The sequence below is a fragment of the Sardina pilchardus genome, chromosome 23 (genome assembly GCF_963854185.1).
Source record: "Sardina pilchardus chromosome 23, fSarPil1.1, whole genome shotgun sequence".
In the NCBI taxonomy this organism is placed as follows: domain Eukaryota; kingdom Metazoa; phylum Chordata; class Actinopteri; order Clupeiformes; family Clupeidae; genus Sardina; species Sardina pilchardus.
Window position 1 is genome coordinate 364,197 of NC_085016.1, and position 17,450 is coordinate 381,646.

At 46.0% G+C, this 17,450-nt stretch overlaps 1 protein-coding gene across 1 annotated transcript in view; it reads left to right on the top strand.

The window, feature by feature from the left end:
* Positions 1-7,818: 7,818 nt before the first annotated feature.
* scml2 (Scm polycomb group protein like 2) overlaps positions 7,819-17,450 on the top strand; it is a 38,556-nt gene continuing 28,924 nt past the window's right edge. The window contains exons 1-4 of the mRNA XM_062528400.1: positions 7,819-7,878; positions 9,141-9,375; positions 10,865-10,953; positions 12,441-12,684. Coding sequence (XP_062384384.1) covers positions 9,177-9,375; positions 10,865-10,953; positions 12,441-12,684 — 532 coding nt within the window. The 5' untranslated portion in view covers positions 7,819-7,878; positions 9,141-9,176. The remainder of the gene's footprint in view (positions 7,879-9,140; positions 9,376-10,864; positions 10,954-12,440; positions 12,685-17,450) is intronic.

Consider the following 17,450-nt stretch of genomic DNA (forward strand, 5'->3'; position numbering starts at 1 on the left):
ACTGCTAAGAGACTATCCTTTTGGTAAGTCCACTCTAAGAGACTGCTAAGAGACTATCCTTTTGCTAAGTCCACTGTAAACGCTGTCCTGGATAAGAGTGTCAGCTGAAAACAACAGCTAATGGAATTCAACTTCAGGCAGTGAACATGGCACCTACACTGACCAAAGAGGGCCTTTATCACTTCAGCACTTTAACAGTTCCATCACTCAATACAAATCTCTTACGTATTATGGGCCTCTTGACCATTTAGCTTTGAATCTAAAGAATCAGAGCTTCAGAAACCCAGTGAACCCTGACAGCTTTGAATTCTCATATTCACTCATTTGAGACTGCAGTCAGATCTTTATTCTAGAGTGTGATTTTGAACTAGTAGTATGGTTGATTTTGAACTAGTCTTACGGTCGATTTTGAGCCAGTAATATGGTTGATTTCTAACTATTAATATGGTTGATTTTGAACGCGTCTTATGGTCGATTTTGAACTAGTAATATGGTTGATTTTGGTTAATTTGATAAATATAGTTGATTTTGAACTCTTAATATGGTTGACTTGAAGGGCTTTGGGGATATTTATGTCCATGGGGCATGCTGTACATGTGTTAGCTACCAAAAGCAGCTCAATTAAACGAGATGCTCTGTTGATCTCTATCAGGATTCATCGCCCCTGGTGGCTTAGACAGACCTCCGCATCTGATCCTCTAATATGGCTGCCACTTCCTCAGAAGTCGTAAAGTATGATCCCTAAGTGCTTCCTGTCTGGCGGGGGTGGGGGTGGGGGACGCAAGCACTTCTCCAAAATGTACACATCGTGTGTTAATGAGCGGCGCTGGAATCCTTTTCATGTGAGCTGCCACCCTGCCCCAGATGCACTGCACTTAATGACCCTTTTACGGCGGGCCGGAGTCTTTATGGCCGCCTGCTCAATGGGATCCACAGCCGAAGACAGAAGGGTGGGAGGGCAGATGAAGTGGACAGTGGGGGTGGGGTGGGGGTCGGGCGGGGGTGGGGTGGGGTGTGGGTGGGGGTTGTGTGTGGGCACTGGGGCTGCTCTCCAAAGTCAGCACAGTGCACAACCTGAAACCTTCAGGACCACAGACGCTGGTTTACTGGAGTGAACCACAGACGCCAACGGAGTAACCAAGGAGTGTGTGATTTTCTGGAACCACAGACGCCAACGGTGTAGCCAAGGAGTGTGTGATTTTCTGGAACCACAGACGCCAACGGAGTAACCAAGGAGTGTGTGATTTTCTGGAACCACAGACACCAACGGAGTAACCAAGGAGTGTGTGATTTTCTGGAACCACAGATGCCAACGGAGTAACCAAGGAGTGTGTGATTTTCTGGAAGCTTCTCCTGTAGGATTGTCACATCATCCTCTATCTAGAGTGAACCAGTTTTCCTCTGGAATGTAGGACTTCTGTTTGTCTTGAAAGGTATGGTTCTGAGTGGCGTGGCCTTTTTCCATCAATTATCTTGGTGCTTTGTAATTAGCTGTATGAAGCAGATATGGTGTGTAAGGTAAAGCCTGCATCAAACTCACAGTTTTTCACTTTCATTAATTGCTTATATCGGTTATAATGTGGAGATGTATTGGTTATTGGTTATACAGTAATGTGGAGTTGTATTGGTTATTGGTTAATGGTTATAATGTGGAGTTGTATTGGTTATTTCAACTCTGTAAAGTGTAGAATCTGTAATCCTTTACTGTTGTACCGGCACTCACACTGTACTCGAGTGTGCTTATATACGTAGGCACCTCTCACACTGTACTTGAGTGTGCTTACTGTATATAGGCAACTCTCACACTGTACTTGAGTGTGCTTACTGTATATAGGCAACTCTCACACTGTACTTGAGTGTACTTACTGTATATAGGCACCTCTCACACTGTACTTGAGTGTGCTTATATAGGCACCTCTCACACTGTACTTGAGTGTACTTATATAGGCACCTCTCACACTGTACTTGAGTGTACTTACTGTATATAGGCACCTCTCACACTGTACTTGAGTGTACTTACTGTATATAGGCACCTCTCACACTGTACTTGAGTGTACTTATATAGACACCTCTCACACTGTACTTGAGTGTACTTATTTCACCATGACTATCGGACATGATATTGGAGTTGCACTAGAGGCTGTGAGAACAAGGTGGTGGTCTCTGGACTGGTCCTGAGTGGACTTTAGTCTGTTCTCTTGATTTACGACCCATTGCTGTTGAACCCCTTAGAACTCTTGATTCATTAACAGGGAAGATACTATTTTTTTAATAGGGAAGGATACTCGTTTTTTGATAGGGAAGGATACTAGTTTTTAACAGAGAAGGATACTAGTTTTTAACAGTGTAGAAATTGTTATTACTTCAAGAGGTCTCATATTCTGGTTCCATATGCACCAGACAGATGAACTTGAGACCTTCAACATTCTCCTGGTGTTTTTGCACCATCTTCCTGGAGAATGCTATGCAGCATGGCCAGTTCAGGGAGCCATAGTATCTCAATTGTGGTCCATAAGTCTTGGGCCAGAACTCTGGATAACCCAGACGATCGGCACCATCAGTAACAATCCTAAATTCCACACCATCACCCAGACCATCATCCTTCATTCCACATTCTAGAAGAACATCATGATGGATAAGGAAAGGAACATTCCAGGTTCTAGAAGAACATCATGATGGATAAGGAGAGGAACGTTCCAGGCTCTAGCGGCCTGCCTGTGGCAGCTGCAGTCAGTTGTGTGAGTGGTCTGGCTGTTGACCGGTGGGAGATGGTCTGGCTGTTGACCGGTGGGAGATGGTCTGGCTGTTGACCGGTGGGAGATGGTCTGGCTGTTGACTGGTGGGAGATGGTCTGGCTGTTGACCGGTGGGAGATGGTCTGGCTGTTGACCGGTGGGAGATGGTCTGGCTGTTGACTGGTGGGAGATGGTCTGGCTGTTGACTGGTGGGAGATGGTCTGGCTGTTGACTGGTGGGAGATGGTCTGGCTGTTGACCGGTGGGAGATGGTCTGGCTGTTGACTGGTGGGAGATGGTCTGGCTGTTGACCGGTGGGAGATGGTCTGGCTGTTGACTGGTGGGAGATGGTCTGGCTGTTGACTGGTGGGAGATGGTCTGGCTGTTGACCGGTGGGAGATGGTCTGGCTGTTGACTGGTGGGAGATGGAAGCTGCGGTCAGTTGTGGGAGATGGTCTGGCTGTTGACTGGTGGGAGATGGTCTGGCTGTGGACTGGTGGGAGATGGTCTGGCTGTGGACTGGTGGGAGATGGTCTGGCTGTGGACTGGTGGGAGATGGTCTGGCTGTTGACTGGTGGGAGATGGAAGCTGCGGTCAGTTGTGTGAGTGGTCTGGCTGTTGACCGGTGGGAGATGGAAGGGGGCACTTTGATCCCTGGCAGTGGCCTGGTGTCGGGGAAGAGTAAGTTATTGCAGTTGTGCTCTGAAGAAACGCACTTTAAAGGGATATTCCGCCATTTTTGGAAATACGCTCATTTTCCACCTCCCCTCGAGCAAAACAATCGATATTTACCTTGTTCCCGTTCATCCAGCCATTCTGTGAGTCTGGCGATACAACGTTTAGCTTCAGCCTAGCATAGATCATTGAATCGGATTAGACCATTAGCTTCTCGCCTGCTAGCTTCATGTTTAAAAGTGACTAAGATTTCTGGTAATTTTCCCATTTAAAACGTGTCTCCTCTCAAGTTAGAAAGTGCAATAAGACCAACTGAAAATGAAACCTGGCGTTTTTCTAGGCTGATTTGACATGGAACTACATTCTCATCTGGCGTAATAATCAAGGCAACTTGCAAACTACTGGCACTACTACTGCTTGCTGTCTATGGGGACTATTTTCAGATGCTGCATACGATATCACTGCGCCTATGGTACGTTTGCAAGTTGCCTTGATTATTACGCCAGATGAGAGTGTAGTTCCATGTCAAATCAGCCTAGAAAAACGCCAGGTTTCATTTTCAGTTGGTCTTATTGCACTTTCTAACTTGAGAGGAGACACGTTTTAAATGGGAAAATTACCAGAAATCTTAGTCACTTTTAAACATGAAGCTAGCAGGCGAGAAGCTAATGGTCTAATCCGATTCAATGATCTATGCTAGGCTGAAGCTAAACGTTGTATCGCCAGACTCACAGAATGGCTGGATGAACGAGAACAAGGTAAATATCGATTGTTTTGCTCGAGGGGAGGTGGAAAATGAGCGTATTTCCAAAAATGGCGGAATATCCCTTTAAAGAGTGCAGCGCCCTCACATTAGAGATAGATCAATGATGAGTACTCAGTGCAAGTTATTGCAGTTGTGCTCTGAAGAAACACACTTTAAAGAGTGCAGCACCCTCACACTACAGATAGATCAATGATGAGTACTCAGTGCAAGTTATTGCAGTTGTGCTCTGAAGAAACACACTTTAAAGAGTGCAGCACCCTCACATTAGAGATACTGTAGATCAATGATGAGTACTCAGTGCAAGTTATTGCAGTTGTGCTCTGAAGAAACACACTTTAAAGAGTGCAGCACCCTCACACTACAGATAGATCAATGATGAGTACTCAGTGCAAGTTATTGCAGTTGTGCTCTGAAGAAACACACTTTAAAGAGTGCAGCACCCTCACATTAGAGATACTGTAGATCAATGATGAGTACTCAGTGCAAGTTATTGCAGTTGTGCTCTGAAGAAACACACTTTAAAGAGTGCAGCACCCTCACACTACAGATAGATCAATGATGAGTACTCAGTGCAAGTTATTGCAGTTGTGCTCTGAAGAAACACACTTTAAAGAGTGCAGCACCCTCACATTAGAGATACTGTAGATCAATGATGAGTACTCAGTGCAAGTTATTGCAGTTGTGCTCTGAAGAAACACACTTTAAAGAGTGCAGCACCCTCACACTACAGATAGATCAATGATGAGTACTCAGTGCAAGTTATTGCAGTTGTGCTCTGAAGAAACACACTTTAAAGAGTGCAGCACCCTCACATTAGAGATACTGTAGATCAATGATGAGTACTCAGTGCAAGTTATTGCAGTTGTGCTCTGAAGAAACACACTTTAAAGAGTGCAGCACCCTCACACTACAGATAGATCAATGATGAGTACTCAGTGCAAGTTATTGCAGTTGTGCTCTGAAGAAACACACTTTAAAGAGTGCAGCACCCTCACATTAGAGATACTGTAGATCAATGATGAGTACTCAGTGCAAGTTATTGCAGTTGTGCTCTGAAGAAACACACTTTAAAGAGTGCAGCACCCTCACATTAGAGATAGATCAATGATGAGTACTCAGTGCAAGTTATTGCAGTTGTGCTCTGAAGAAACACACTTTAAAGAGTGCAGCACCCTCACATTAGAGATACTGTAGATCAATGATGAGTACTCAGTGCAAGTTATTGCAGTTGTGCTCTGAAGAAACACACTTTAAAGAGTGCAGCACCCTCACATTAGAGATAGATCAATGATGAGTACTCAGTGCAAGTTTATCCCAGAAATGTGTTTTCAGAAAATAGATTGTATGTAAGGAGGTCATGTCTTTCTTCTCTTTCCGGGATTTGGGGGATTGTGCATGAAGTTTCCATCCATAGGCTGTGTAGATTTATGTGCTCTTTGTCCTTGAACTGTTGAGTCACTTCAAGTGGAGATACCAGTCTTGCTGCTCCGCTCTGTACCGCTCCCCAAGGACATTCATCTCAGTGTTTTAATGAAGCTGTAGCTGAAGGAAATAAAGACCATCTGGCTGGACTTCCATTCTACACCCATAGCTCACGTATGCGTTATCTCTGTCCTCTCTGGGAGGGGCTATTGTTATCTCTGTCCTCTCTGGGAGGGGCTATTGTTATCTCTGTCCTCTCTGGGAGGGGCTATTTTTGGGGAAAAGAATTACGGGAGTGTTTGCAGATGCGCCTGTCTCTATGAGTCTACACATCGAGAGATAACGTAGAAATAGCATGTACTGTACACTGAGCATTTAAAAAAAACAAAACTTTCTTCTTTTCTCTTCTCTTCTCTTCTTTTCTTCTCCTCTCTTCTCTTCTTCTCCTCTCTTCTCCTCTTCTTTTCTTCTCCTCTCTTCTCTTCTTCTCCTCTCTTCTCTTCTCTTCTTCTCTTCTCTTCTCTTCTCTTTTCTCCTCTCTCTCTCTCTCCTCCTGCAGCAGGATGCCAGCTGATCAGTAGAGGGGTGTGAGCTCCGCCTCCTCCTGTGGTCACCATGGGCCGCACGCCCCAGAGAGGTAACTCATACACACACACACACACACACACGCCTCCTCCTGTGGTCACTCATACACACACACCTCCTCCTGTGGTCACCATGGGCCGCACGCCCCAGAGAGGTAACTCATACACACACACACACACACACACGCCTCCTCCTGTGGTCACTCATACACACACACCTCCTCCTGTGGTCACCATGGGCCGCACGCCCCAGAGAGGTAACTCACACACACACACACACACACACACGCCTCCTCCTGTGGTCACCATGGGCCGCACGCCCCAGAGAGGTAACTCACACACACACACACACACACACACACACACACACACACACACACACGCCTCCTCCTGTGGTCACCATGGGCCGCACGCCCCAGAGAGGTAACTCATACACACACACACACACACACGCCTCCTCCTGTGGTCACCATGGGCCGCACGCCCCAGAGAGGTAACTCATACACACACACACACACACACGCCTCCTCCGGTGGTCACCATGGGCCGCACGCCCCAGAGAGGTAACTCACACACACACACACACACACACACACACACCTCCTCCTGTGGTCACCATGGGCCGCACGCCCCAGAGAGGTAACACACACACACACACACACACACGCCTCCTCCTGTGGTCACCATGGGCCGCACGCCCCAGAGAGGTAACACACACACACACACACACACCTCCTCCCGTGGTCACCATGGGCCGCACGCCCCAGAGAGGTGACCGCTCCATCACTCTCTATATCAGAACCTGTAGAATAGAATGGGAAATAATGAAAATATGGGGGTCAACATATGGTTCTGATCTAATTTTGTTTTGCAATAATTTAATGAATATTATGAAAACAAAGCCAGGCTAACAATGCTAATTCAGGTTAATGTGTTTCAGTTTGGTGTTTAAGCCCATACAACACTTGCTGATCGCTTAGTTTGTGCTTTGTTTTGCAGACCAAAAAGACAGTAAGAAAGAGAGAACTGGTAAGAGTGACATCACCTACGACCCCTCTCAGACTAACCCTGATGGTACGGCCCTGATTCTGTGATCTGCTTGGAACACTTCCTATCTCCTTTCTTCAGTTTAGTTCATGGAAAACATTTATCATCATCAACAGTGTGAAATGGAAACAAAATGCTTGATGATACTGTGACATCTATGGACACCTTGAGTATTCTATTGATTTTACGTAGACAAGGGAAGAAAGAAATTCAATTAAATTCGATTCAATAAAGGAACATTGCTAAAATGGACATATTGCGAGCTAGACTTAATTTCTAGCAAGCAGATTGAGGATTGCTTTGCTTTGCTTTTGTCATACATAACTGTATGGGTAGAATGTTTGACAAACAACCAAATTGGATATCCAGATGAGTTGTCATCAGATCTGTGCATATTGTTTATGTTTACCATTCCTGTTTATGTTTACCATTCCTGTTTATGTGAATAATGGCTCATGATTGTACCCTTCAGCATGTTACCCTCATGTTCCCGTACTCCTCAGTCACTACTCTGTACTCTACTGCTGTCCTCTCCTCTCCTCAGTCACTACTCTGTACTCTACTGGTGTTCTCTCCACAGAGCCGTTCACATGGGAGGTTTACCTCAAGGAGACCTCATCAGTGGCTGCGTCTCCAAGCTGCTTCAGACAGGTATGTGAGTGGATGTGAGGTGAGCGTATGCTTCAGACAGGTGTGTGAGTGGATATGAGGTGAGCGTATGCTTCAGGTATGTGAGTGGATGCAGAATATGGGGCTTCCAGGGAAATGATTGAATGCATCAAAATTTTTTCAGGAAGTATATTTCCAGGGAGGCTATTTTCTCCAGAGCTTAGTATTAAAGGTACACTATTCAGCTCCCTTTAGATTTGCGATATATTTATATTTTACTCTCCTGATGTAAATAGCAAGCTTCTTGTGACTTATCCACCCTGTACACAATGAGAATGCTTTTGTTGTGGAGATGAAGGATTAACAACAGGAAACAGCTATTTCCAACGAGCTGTTTGTGCTAACAAGGTCATGTTTCTGCTAACAAGGTCATGTTTCTGCTAACAAGGTCATGTTTCTGCTAACAAGGTCATGTTTCACAATTCTTGTGAGATTTGTCGGGCTGCCGATGGTGAAGCTGCATGGCTTGTGTTCTCCACAGCGACTCACTGCGTCTACTGTACCGTAATTTCCCGACTATTAGCCGCGGCTTATACGTTGATTTTGTGAAATTTCTTCCGCTATGAGGTTAATACAGGGGGGCAGTTAATATGGTGTTAATATGTTTTTGTTTCTTTAAACTTGCATAAAACACTGTCCTGCGGCTTATGCACAATGCGGCTTATATGCGGGAAATTACTGTATAGCACATGCCAGGTGAACCATTCGCCGACTCTAAACTAGTTTGTTACCTCCGCCAAGGAGGTTATGTTTTCATTGGGGACCGGCGTTTGTTTGTCTGTCTGTCTGTTAGCAAGACAACTCAAAAAGTGATGGATGGATTTTGCTGACATTTTCGGCGAATGTCAGGCATGACCCAAGGAAGAAATGATCACATTTTGGGAGTGATTCGTCATTCCATTGGGATTCCGGAGCCGTTTATGTGTTTCACTTAGTGGTGTAATGGCATGGTATGGCCACGTGGTGGCAATCTGAATAGTTTAAGTTCAAATGTATGACAACCTAGGAAGAACAATACAGGCGGAGGTCTGCGCTCTCTGAGTGCTTTTCTAGTTTGCCATCAAATTGTTCTCGTAAAGGTTATCGGCGAACATCTTGCATAGTGTACCTTTAACTCAGGTAATCCACACATAAAAACCCAAACATTAAAGGGGTGATAGAATGAAAAAGCAAGTTTACCTGCTGAGTTGAATAATGTTAAAGCCTCTCCCTCTGACCCACACCCTTCTCCTTCCCGTGTCCAGTCCAGGGTGCCGCCCAGCAACGACTTCAAAGTGGGCATGAAGCTGGAGGCCCGCGACCCGCGCAACTCCACCTCTGTGTGCATCGCCACGGTGATGGGGCTGATGGGCACGCGTCTGCGACTTCGCCTGGACGGCAGCGACAACACCAACGACTTCTGGCGCCTGGTGGACTCGTCCGACATCCTGCCCATCGGCACGTGCGAGAGGAGCGGGGACATGCTGCAGCCGCCGCTAGGTGAGCACAGGTGCATCATGGGACATGTCTATCAGGCCTGGAGTAGCCTGGCTTATTGACCAAGCGTTCATGTACACAAGCATCATTGCTATGTGAACACTGCGTGTGTTACTGGAGGTCTTGCATGCTCATGTATGCTCACGTACTGCACCTACATTACTGCTCCTGATGTTCTCCTGAATATTGCATCTTGTGGCATTTCTGAGGATGTGCACAACTCACGCTGAACAGATGCAGGGGACAGTAAGTGTGCCTTAGACTAGGCCTTGTGAAAAGGATCCAATAGTATGATCATTCCTTTAGTTTATAGCATAAGAATTTCTCAGCCCACAAACTTGGCAACACAGTTGGATGATGATGTTCTTTCACAGCAACGTGAGCACTTTGCATGTTTTTCCTTATAAATGCAAACAGTTGTTTTTTGTAGAGCTGTGAACACTGTATGTTAACTTTGTATAATTATATATGCATTATTTGATACATACAATATGATCAAATTGTATCATAATATATATCACCATTTCACCTCAGCTTATTGAAATGTATGGGTTTCTTTTAGCCAAATTGCCCTGTTCCTGATGCTTGTACAAGAGAATATCATACTTTTACCACTGCACTCACTGGCCCACTGAGCTACAGAGTGCATGTCCAGATGAATATTTTCTGTTGAGCACATTTCAAATTAGTGACTAGTTCTGTAAAGGCACCCTTCAGAGTTTTTTTTTACCTTCATAACACTTATGATTTTTTTTTACCGTCTTTTTAACGTTTCAAAACTCATTTTGATGGGACAGAATCTCATAACATGAAGAACGGCACCTCTGCCATGGTCTTAGATGTTGCACTAGAAGTTACAGTACATGCATCATGTAGTAATATACTGTTAGTTTTCATTCAACTCTTTCCTAACAAGGTTTTTGAGTTTTTTTGTTGTTCTTCCAGTAATTGACTAAAATTGTTTTTCTCTCTTTGGCTTTCTCCTCCTCTCCTCCTCTCCTCCTCTCTACTCCACTGCTTTCTCCTCCTCTCCCCCTCTCTCCTCCACTGCTTTCTCCTCCTCTCTCCTCCTCTCTACTCTGCTGCTTTCTCCTCCTCTCTCCTCCTCTCCTCTCTCCTCCTCTCCTCCTCTCCTCCTCTCTACTCTCCTCCTTTCTCCTCCTCTCTACTCTACTGCTTTCTCCTCCTCTCTACTCCACTGCTTTCTCCCCCTCTCTCCTCCACTGCTTTCTTCTCCTCTTTACTCCTCTCCTCCTCTCCTCCTCTCCCCCTCTCTCCTCCACTGCTTTCTCCTCCTTTCTCCTCCTCTCTACTCTACTGCTTTCTCCTCCTCTTTACTCCTCTCCTCCTCTCTACTCCACTGCTTTCTCCTCCATTCTCCTCCTCTCTACTCCACTGCTTTCTCCTCCTCTCCTCCTCTCTTCTCCACTGCTTTCTCCTCCTCTCCTCCTCTCCTCCTTTCTCCTTCTCTCTACTCCACTGCTGTTGACAGGATTTCGGATGAATGCCTCCTCATGGCCCATGTTCCTGCTGAGAACCTTGAGTGGCGCAGAGATGGCGCCAGCTAGCGCTTTTAAGAAGGTCTGTTAGCGCCTTTAAGAAGGTCTGTTTTAGAGATATGCGTGCCAGCTAGCGCTTTTAAGAAGGTCTGTTTTAGAGATATGCGTGCCAGCTAGCGCTTTTAAGAAGGTCTGTTTTAGAGATATGCGTGCCAGCTAGCGCTTTTAAAAAGGTCTGTTTTAGAGATATGCGCGCCAGCTAGCGCTTTTAAGAAGGTCTGTTTTAGAGATATGCGTGCCAGCTAGCGCTTTTAAAAAGGTCTGTTAGCGCTTTTAAGAAGGTCTGTTTTAGAGATATGCGTGCCAGCTAGCGCTTTTAAGAAGGTCTGTTTTAGAGATATGCGTGCCAGCTAGCGCTTTTAAAAAGGTCTGTTAGCACCTTTAAGAAGGTCTGTTTTAGAGACATATTGTAATCCGATCACTCAAACCAACTGCCGATGTGTTTTGAGACGCATTTGACTAGGCCTACATATCTTTTCTAGTGTAAACGCTGATGTAGCCAGAGGGAGGTGTAATGAATGTGGCGTTGACAATAGCCTCATCTTAACAGCAACGTGTCTGGCTGTACACCTTGAATACACATGTAAACACCGATGTGTCTCAGATGACTACTTTTGATTGGATCACCCAAATCACATTCTGAAAACAGAATTCTATAGATCTCAACCCATTAAGGATCACTTTTTGAAGAATATATGTATGCTACGCCATGTTTGCTGTATCATTGGCATTGGTGCACAGGCTTGGTAGCAGGGACTAATGCTTCAAAGAGTCCATGAATCTAAAGATATTTACAAAGTGAACTTTAATTTGGATATGCATTTAGCCCTGTGCTATCACCTGATCATAGCGTGAGAGTTTCCAGCCCTCAATCACACTAGGTGTGCCTTACACGAGTATGACGGAGATAAATTTAGATAACTTAGACAGAAATGCTTGAGGGCCCTCATTAATTATTGGTGCTGTGACTGCCACCCTGATCGCCCCATTATATACGGACCCACTTAATGACTTTGACCTACTTTACAAGGTCACATGGAGGCTTTGTTCTGTTAGTAGTATAAGCTTTATAATTATTAAAGACACGGCAAAGGATTTGATACTTTAATATTATATGTTTAAGATACTGTAATATTTTACAAGGCGCACAGAGATACACTGATAAATTACTTTTTTAATCTCAAAAGGGATCAGCAGCGTGTGACAGCAGTAACAACATTAACATTAATCACACACACAAGTCAAGATGAAACAGTCAGAAAAGAGCAGTTTGTAGTTGCAGTAGCTCAGATGTGGATGGCTTTGTCCAAATGCCTGATGGGTTTGTAGTTGCAGTAGCTCAGATGTGGATCAGATGTGGATGGCTTTGTCCAAATGCCTGATGGGTTTGTAGTTGCAGTTGCTCAGATGTGGATGGCTTTGTCCAAATGCCTGATGGGTTTGTAGTTGCAGTAGCTCAGATGTGGATGGCTTTGTCCAAATGCCTGATGGGTTTGTGTGTCTGCGCAGGAGCCTGCGAGGCCGTCTCAGAACCACTTCAGCGCGGGCATGAAGCTGGAGGCGGTGGACAGGAAGAACCCGTACCTCATCTGCCCCGCCACCATCGGGGAGGTGAAGGGGGACGAGATCTTCGTCATGTTCGACGGCTGGAGGGGGGCGTTCGACTACTGGTGCAAGTTCTACTCCAGAGACATCTTCCCTGTGGGCTGGTGCTCACTCACACAACACAGCCTGCAGTCGCCCGGCAACAGCTGTAAGTCCATCTGCTAACGCTACCTTACCACTTTTACAAACAGAATATAATACGTTATTTCTCTATATACACACACACACACATATGTATATATATATATATATGTCTATAATGTATAATATACTATGGATAATACTGTACGAGCATGCTTGATACTACAGTATACTAGAGGCAGCAGCATGGTATGGGCTGTGGCATGGTGAGCTTGTGAAGCAAGCATTTCAAATGTTATCAACTACATTGAGCAGATCTTATCGCAATGAACTATGAAATCTGTAAAAACATCCTATTTCAAGATAACCATTCAGAACAGGCTTTAGTAGTTAGGTGTTGGGGCTGATGAGCTGGGTAGTCAGGTGTTGGGGCTGATGAGCTGGGTAGTCAGGTGTTGGGGCTGATGAGCTGGGTAGTCAGGTGTTGGGGCTGATGAGCTGGGTAGTCAGGTGTTGGTGACTCTGTGTTCCACTAGAGGGCAGCACATCCCCAGTGTCCTCCATCTCTCAGTGGAGCTGCGGCTCGGAATTCATACGTTTCAGAGGAAGTGCCTTTATTGGCTTGTAAAACCTCTTCAGTTAGTAACCGTGTCAGGGAGGAGACTTGATATCTTAACTAGACTCAATTAATTTCACGCAACATGAAATCTGGCACTGTAGGGAATTATGATTATGTCAAATAAAATAAAAAGTGTTTAAAAGATGTCTGTACATGTTATTTTTTAGATCACATAGATAGATTGATTAATTTTCCTGTCATATTTAACTGTATATCTATATAAAGCACACTAAATGATGGTGTATGACTGTTTTGGTTGTACGTTCAATTGTAATAAGAGTGGACTAGTTATATCTCAATTGGACTGTAATTGGTGCTATTAATACATTTGCTGGTGACACTAATAAGTAATTAGTGTTTATTATTAATTATAATTCTCACTCGGGGATACTCTGTGACAGTGATGGGAGAAGTCCACATTAGCTGAAATCCAATTACAGATGGAAAATCTTCCTCGCACCTCTTATGGACTCAGCAAATAGCAATGGTGCTGTTATGGAAGGACAAATGATCACTGTGCCTTTATATCTGAGTATTACATTCACTTCAGCACACCAAAGGCACTCTGTGTGTGTGTGTGACTGTGTGTGTGTGTGTGTGTGTGTGTGTCTGGCCTGGGGGTTGCTAACAGTCTGAAAGAGAGAATCAAAGCTCCTCTCTCGGCGCTTAACCCAACCTGAGTCATCTTTCTCATTGCTCAACCCAACCTGGGTCATGACCTATTCAACACTGACCAGGATTCAGATATTTGCCCCAGTGAAAGCCCCACCCTGGGATATTTGCCCCAGTGAAAGCCCCACCCTGGGTCAATAACATTGATCCACACGGCCTTGTGTTGAGGAGAAGAGAGGTGCAGCACCATCCACTCACTTAATGACATCTGAAATGGTGAAAAGGCTCAGTAGGTTAGATCAGATGTCTTATTCTAGTCAAACTGAGGGCAATTTTATTATTTTAAGTATCTGGAAACAAAATATTTTTTTGACATTTGCAGTCAAATGTGGATTTAAATGTCCGTAATTATTAGCATAGTTCCACGGGAAGAGTGCTCAGTTTAATTAATCCTTACTGTTGTGGAAATGTCCTTTTAGAATCTAGAAAAAACTTGAATGTGCATAACAAAAAGTTTAGATGCTGATTACGAACTTAAGTGGTGACCAAGCTGTTGAATAGAGCGAGGCCCTAGCATACAATAGCCCTCTGAGTAGACAGCACCTGGATGGCAGAGTAACTCAAACACGTTTTGTTTTCAAGGTTTCAGTCAAATTGAGAAGTGTGGACCCAGACAGGGAGGCCATATTTGCATCCGTCTGACCACTTTATCTCCCAACTGTGGAGTGTCCCAAAATAAAATACCCAAACAGTTAGACTGCTGGTAAACCAAGAAGAGCTGAATAACTTTGCATATCAAATGTTGTCTTTAAAGGTAATTCATAATATTATACACATTATTTGCATTTATTTATTAAAACCTGATTTCCTTGTTTAGCAGTTTCTGGACCAGAGAAACAAAGTCAATAATTCACCAGCATGAAAATGCAAAATAAGGAGAAGCCTTGCCAGTCTAATTTCTAAAAAGTGTTGAAATGATTCTTTAATGTTCCATGGGCCCTTTCTTCCTCCTTATCAGCGCAGGCAGAGTTGCCTCAGAGCCGTGCCATGCGGCTGCTCAAACAAAGGGGCTCTTCTGTGAGCGTGTGGGATCTTCCTGTCTGGCCCCTCCCCCCACCACCACTCTGACTTCCCTTTTAACCCCCATGATGCAAATGGTGACGGCCGTATGTTTCTGTGCTGCTGTTCATATTTGGTGCACATCCTTTGGAGAGATGTTGGCGATTAAGATGCCATGGCCAGGCACCCACCCACCCCTCCTGACAAAAGGAAGGATTAGCCTGTCAATCATCCCCTTTGAGAGAGTGGACAGCTTCTCAGGCCTGTGCTCTTCTATTGTGCGCTGCTGTGAAAATGCCCCTCTGAGAAATGATCTTAAAGCATTACTTTATTGTGCTCCGTACATTCAATGAAAAATCCGCTTATTGTTGTACTACGGGATGAAGCTTTTTATGATCAAAGTATTGTTCAGGGATTCTTATTGTACCTTGAATGTGCAAGGGACGTACAAACCAGTGAATGCCTGCAGACACTAGCAGCTTCTTCACGGGAAATAGTGTGTGAGGGTTAATTGTTTTAGAATGGCTTTCTCTGTTGTTCACTCACCAAGGCTGTTTACATGTTCAACCGATGTTCAGTGTTCAATGTTCAGCTATACAGGAGCTGCTATGAGGCTTTGCCCTCAACGTTGATACAGACATGAGACATGTGTAATGTTTTGGCGCTCTATAAGTGAAATTAAATTAAATTGACAACCTTTCTGAGTGTTGCCTGAATATTTAAGTTGATACAGACGGCCTTTCCTAGAGTTGCCTGAACGTTTAAGTTTATACAGACAGCCTTTCCGAGAGTTACCTGAATGTTTTGAAGTTGTTCTTTATTTATCATGAACATAACACAGCGTTTATGTTTTTTTACAACTGCAGATCGTTTCCTTGACCTGCAGTCAACTCTCGCTCTGTGTATGTTGTTCTCGCAGTAGCCAAGTCAGAGTATTTATTTCTGTTCATTGGGAGTAAAAAACGGCAGGCCTGGTTATGGTGAGTGCAAACAGCAGGCCTGGTTATGGTGAGTGCAAACAGCAGGCCTGGTTATGGTGAGTGCAAACAGCAGGCCTGGTTATGGAGAGTGCAAACGGCAGGCCCGTTATTGAGCAGCTCCAGGGTGGTGGTGTGGGAGGAGTGGGTCCAGGGTGGTGGTGTGGGGGGAGTGGGTCCAGGGTGGTGGTGTGGGGGGAGTGGGTCTGTAGTGTGGGAGGAGTGGGTCCAGGGTGGTGGTGTGGGAGGAGTGGGTCTGTAGTGTGGGAGGAGTGGGTCCAGGGTGGTGGTGTGGGGGGAGTGGGTCCAGGGTGGTGGTGTGGGAGGAGTGGGTCTGTAGTGTGGGAGGAGTGGGTCCAGGGTGGTGGTGTGGGGGGAGTGGGTCCAGGGTGGTGGTGTGGGAGGAGTGGGTCCAGGGTGGTGGTGTGGGAGGAGTGGGTCTGTAGTGTGGGGGGAGTGGGTCCAGGGTGGTGGTGTGGGGGGAGTGGGTCCAGGGTGGTGGTGTGGGAGGAGTGGGTCCAGGGTGGTGGTGTGGGGGGAGTGGGTCCAGGGTGGTGGTGTGGGAGGAGTGGGTCTGTAGTGTGGGAGGAGTGGGTCCAGGGTGGTGGTGTGGGAGGAGTGGGTCTGTAGTGTGGGAGGAGTGGGTCCAGGGTGGTGGTGTGGGAGGAGTGGGTCTGTAGTGTGGGAGGAGTGGGTCCAGGGTGGTGGTGTGGGAGGAGTGGGTCTGTAGTGTGGGAGGAGTGGGTCCAGGGTGGTGGTGTGGGAGGAGTGGGTCCAGGGTGGTGGTGTGGGAGGAGGAGTGGGTCTGCGCGGGTGGTGGTGTGGGAGGAGTGGGTCTGTAGTGTGGGAGGAGTGGGTCTGTAGTGTGGGGGGAGTGGGTCCAGGGTGGTGGTGTGGGGGGAGGAGGGTCTGTAGTGTGGGAGGAGTGGGTCTGCGCGGGTCTGAGCTGCTCACCTGATGGATGAGGGCAGTTCTGTGACCTTCAGCACAGCAGCCGCCTGCCCATCAGGTCCAGCCCTCCGCTCCGTGTGTTTACAGCCATCTTCCGTATTTATCGGCCAGGACAGGGCTGTCCAGAGGATATAGGGATCTACAGCCATCTTCCGTATTTATCGGCCAGGACAGGGCTGTCCAGAGGATATAGGGATCTACAGCCATCTTCCGTATTTATCGGCCAGGACAGGGCTGTCCAGAGGATATAGGGATCTACAGCCATCTTCCGTATTTGTAGGCCAGAACAGGGCTGTCCAGAGGATATAGGGATCTACAGCCATCTTCCGTATTTATCGGCCAGGACAGGGCTGTCCAGAGGATATAGGGATCTACAGCCATCTTCCGTATTTGTAGGCCAGAACAGGGCTGTCCAGAGGATATAGGGATCTACAGCCATCTTCCGTATTTATCGGCCAGAACAGGGCTGTCCAGAGGATATAGGGATCTACAGCCATCTTCCGTATTTGTAGGCCAGAACAGGGCTGTCCAGAGGATATAGGGATCTACAGCCATCTTCCGTATTTGTCGGCCAGAACAGGGCTGTCCAGAGGATATAGGTTGACACTGGGATCC